We start from the raw sequence: 3,090 nt of genomic DNA, 5'->3' as shown, positions 1-3,090 counted from the left end.
ACTGCTGTGCTTTCCTCAGGTGTATTTCCCGCCTTTTCTAGCCACTCTCCCCTCCCACCGGCTTTAACTAATCGTCAGGCAATATAAATCTGACTAGCACCCAGTGACGTCATATCAGCTTTTTCATTGGATTGGCTATTCTGTCAGAGAGCTGTAGCCATATTCGGCTCCACAGATTTCCTCGTGGCCTTCTTCATTTGCCCCTCAGATACCCTCCCAGCACAGGTCAGGTGTCTGTAGCCGACTTTCCCCAAGAGTTGAGACTTTATTGAGGAGACTAGCTGCGTAGGTCACAGGTCGAGTGTCCTAGCCAGAGACCAAGAGGTTTGCCGCCTTTATTTAAAAGTCCCTCATGCCTCCTCGGTGCTGGCACATGCAAGTGACGTCAGGGGCTCTGCGGCGTCTGATTGGCTTGCTGGGGGACGCACCGTCGAGGTAGAAGACTCCTCTGGCGGTTGCTTCCAGTCCCTTCCTTGGAGTTCGAGGCCGCCTGGCTCCGGCTCTAGATCCTGGGTTCGGGGCTCGGGGTCGAAGGCCGCAGGCCGCAGGCCGTGGCAGCCCCCAGCGCGCTCCTCCTGCTGCAGCCGCCGCAGCGGCCGGGCCCAGCGCGGCCTCCAGGTTTTTTCCGCCGCGGCGCACAGGCCACGCCGGCTGCTTGTATACAGCCAGGACGCGCACGGCCAGCCGCTGCCACGCCGGGCCCGCTGCCTCGGACGCCAGCACCTGCGCGCGGAGCACTGTGGGGAGGGGAGATGTCAGGCCTGGGCGGTGGGGAGGCTCCGGGTCCCATGGGGTCAGTCCTGGTGGGGAGGGGCCCAGGGCCCGGGACCCGAGAGTGGGCTTCTGGGATCGCATCAGTAGGGAGAGACCTTGAACCTTTGAGGGTGAGAGGTCTGGGGGTCTGGCTGTGTGCTGTGAGGAGTGAGATCTTTCTGGGGAGATGGGTCAAAGCAAGGAGAGTGGGGCTTATGGAGCGATAGGTTGGGTCACAGGATTGTGGTTGGGAAGGCGGGGGAGGTGGGGGTTCCTCTGGAGAGGAGGCCAGACAGGGCGAGGAACCCAGGGGCCTACCAGGAATATGCCAGATGGGGTGCTTTGGGGGTTATATTAGAAGCAGTGGGTACAGGGATTACTTAAAGGGTTAGAGGTCCCAGGAGGACCCTGCAGTGGGTGGGGCTGGGAACAAGGCCCAAGAGGCAAGTCCAGATCTCTAATGCCAAGGGGTCAGAAGGTATTAGGAGCAGACAGAGCCCTTGGAAAACAGGGGTATTGCCACGGGAGGGATCTGCATTTAGGATTAATTTGGGGGCCAGAAGGAGATCAGTCCTTGGAAGCTGAGGGTCGAGGTCATACTAGTGGTGATTCAGAGACGTGTCCTCTCTGAGGGAGTGAGGTGAGACGTGTTGGGAGCAGGACTCTGGCAGACAAGCTGGGTCTTTGGGGCAGAAGATCCCTGTGGGAGGTGGGGGGAGAAGCCTCCACCTTTGACGTTCAAGGACACTAGTGGCCAGATGCTGAGCCTCAGGGAGGAGAGGTCTGGGATCCTATACCATTGAGGGAAGTAACTGGGACTGGGCTGAACTGATTGTCCAAGAGAGCCTGCAGCCACAGGCCCTGGGGTCGGGGGCTGGTGTGGACTGGTGGATTAGGGAACTGTGGGGTGAGTCTGTGGGAGTGGGGCTCCGATATCTCAGACCCCGATAGGAGGCAGGGGGTCTGAGACAGACAAGACGGTGCAAGGATCCCTTCCATTCAACCCATTCCCCTTTCTCCTTCCATCCTCAGGAGGCCACCTCCCTCCCTCCGAGACGTCAGGCTGAAGGAGATCGTGAAACTCTGCAAGGCCAATAACATGGGGAGAGAGGAGACCTAGGACGGTAGGGAGCGCCCCCTCCCCACCGCCCCTTCTGCCCATTGTCTGCTGTCCTGTTAGGTTCTAGATCAGGAAAGGCCCTGTAGAGTCCAACACCCCTTCCCATTTAAGCTGAGGAAACTGAAGGCCAGAGAAGGGGGTGGCTTGCAGCAGATCAGAGCCCCTGCTGGCCCTTTTCCTCCCCAGCACTCACCGTACTCCTGCTGGCAGTACCTCCGAAGGCTCATGTGTACCCTGGTGTCCGAGATATTGCAGTAGTTTTGACACTGAGGGTCTGGGGAGGGTCAGGCTGCAGTGGGCTCCTGAGGCCTGGACTACAGCGTTCTGCCCCTGCCCATCCCCTGCATTTCATCTTGACGGACAGCTGGGGTGCCTGAACCCTTGGGGACTGGGCTCGGTGGAACACCCCTGGATCCCCACCTGGAGGCCCAGTCAGCCCATCCCTGATCCCTCTTGCTGCCAGGGGTTTCTAGGCCAGCCAGTCTTACCCGAGCTGTGAGCATGAGGGGTTGTAGCAAGGGTGGTGGTTGCCTCTGGAATTCCTGTGAAAGAGCAGAGGAGAGACAGGGCCTTAGTGCCTCCCATCCGCAGCCCGCTCCCCCCGAGGAAGCCAGGCCTCCAGACCCCAAATGTCTATTCCCCTGAGGCCCAAGAGTGGAAGCACACTTTGCCTTTCTCCCCCAGGACCTGGAGTCCTGGTCCCTGGCCACTTTCTTAAGACTCAGAAGCCCAGGTCCCCAGCCCCTTCCTCCCTCAGACCCAGGTATCCAGGCTCCCACCCTCTTCGTCCCCAAGATGGAGGAGACTGGACTTTCAGTCTTCACCTCCCTAAGGACTCAGAGTCTGGCCTCCACTCTCTAGCTTCCGTCTCCTACGGAGCAGGTCCTCACAACACCTGCCCCCTGGAGATCTGGGATGTCTCCTTCCCACCCCCCCTTCAGACTTGGGCCCTGTCCCTCAGGACTCACGCTGGCAGGGCATCCTTGGGGAGCGGCTCTGCTGGTAGCCGGGACCGCAGCGGCTGCATGTCAGGCCAGTGACCCCTAACTTGCAGGAGCACTGCCCACTGGTCTGGTTGCAGGTACCACCTGTCGCCCCAATAGGATGGCACTGGCAGGCTACGTGAGGAGAGGAGCTGGGGATGTGCAGTGCAGGCTCCCAGCCTCTTCCTCCCCAAGGACTGAGGAGACTGGAATTCCCTGGCCCCTCCTCCTCAG

The 3,090-nt window shown here is 60.1% G+C and overlaps 1 protein-coding gene across 1 annotated transcript in view; it reads right to left on the bottom strand.

Annotated features, from left to right (window-relative positions):
- Positions 1–350: 350 nt before the first annotated feature.
- NTN5 (netrin 5) overlaps positions 351–3,090 on the bottom strand; it is a 6,710-nt gene continuing 3,970 nt past the window's right edge. The window contains 5 exon segments of the mRNA XM_024768235.1: positions 351–621; positions 623–737; positions 2,067–2,147; positions 2,362–2,415; positions 2,842–2,991. Of these exon segments, the coding sequence (XP_024624003.1) occupies positions 351–621; positions 623–737; positions 2,067–2,147; positions 2,362–2,415; positions 2,842–2,991 (671 nt within the window).

This window comes from Neophocaena asiaeorientalis, unplaced genomic scaffold (genome assembly GCF_003031525.2).
Source record: "Neophocaena asiaeorientalis asiaeorientalis breed wild unplaced genomic scaffold, Neophocaena_asiaeorientalis_V1.1 scaffold629, whole genome shotgun sequence".
Classification (NCBI taxonomy): domain Eukaryota; kingdom Metazoa; phylum Chordata; class Mammalia; order Artiodactyla; family Phocoenidae; genus Neophocaena; species Neophocaena asiaeorientalis.
Note: the sequence above shows the minus strand (reverse complement) of the source record. Positions and strands in the feature narration are given on the sequence as shown.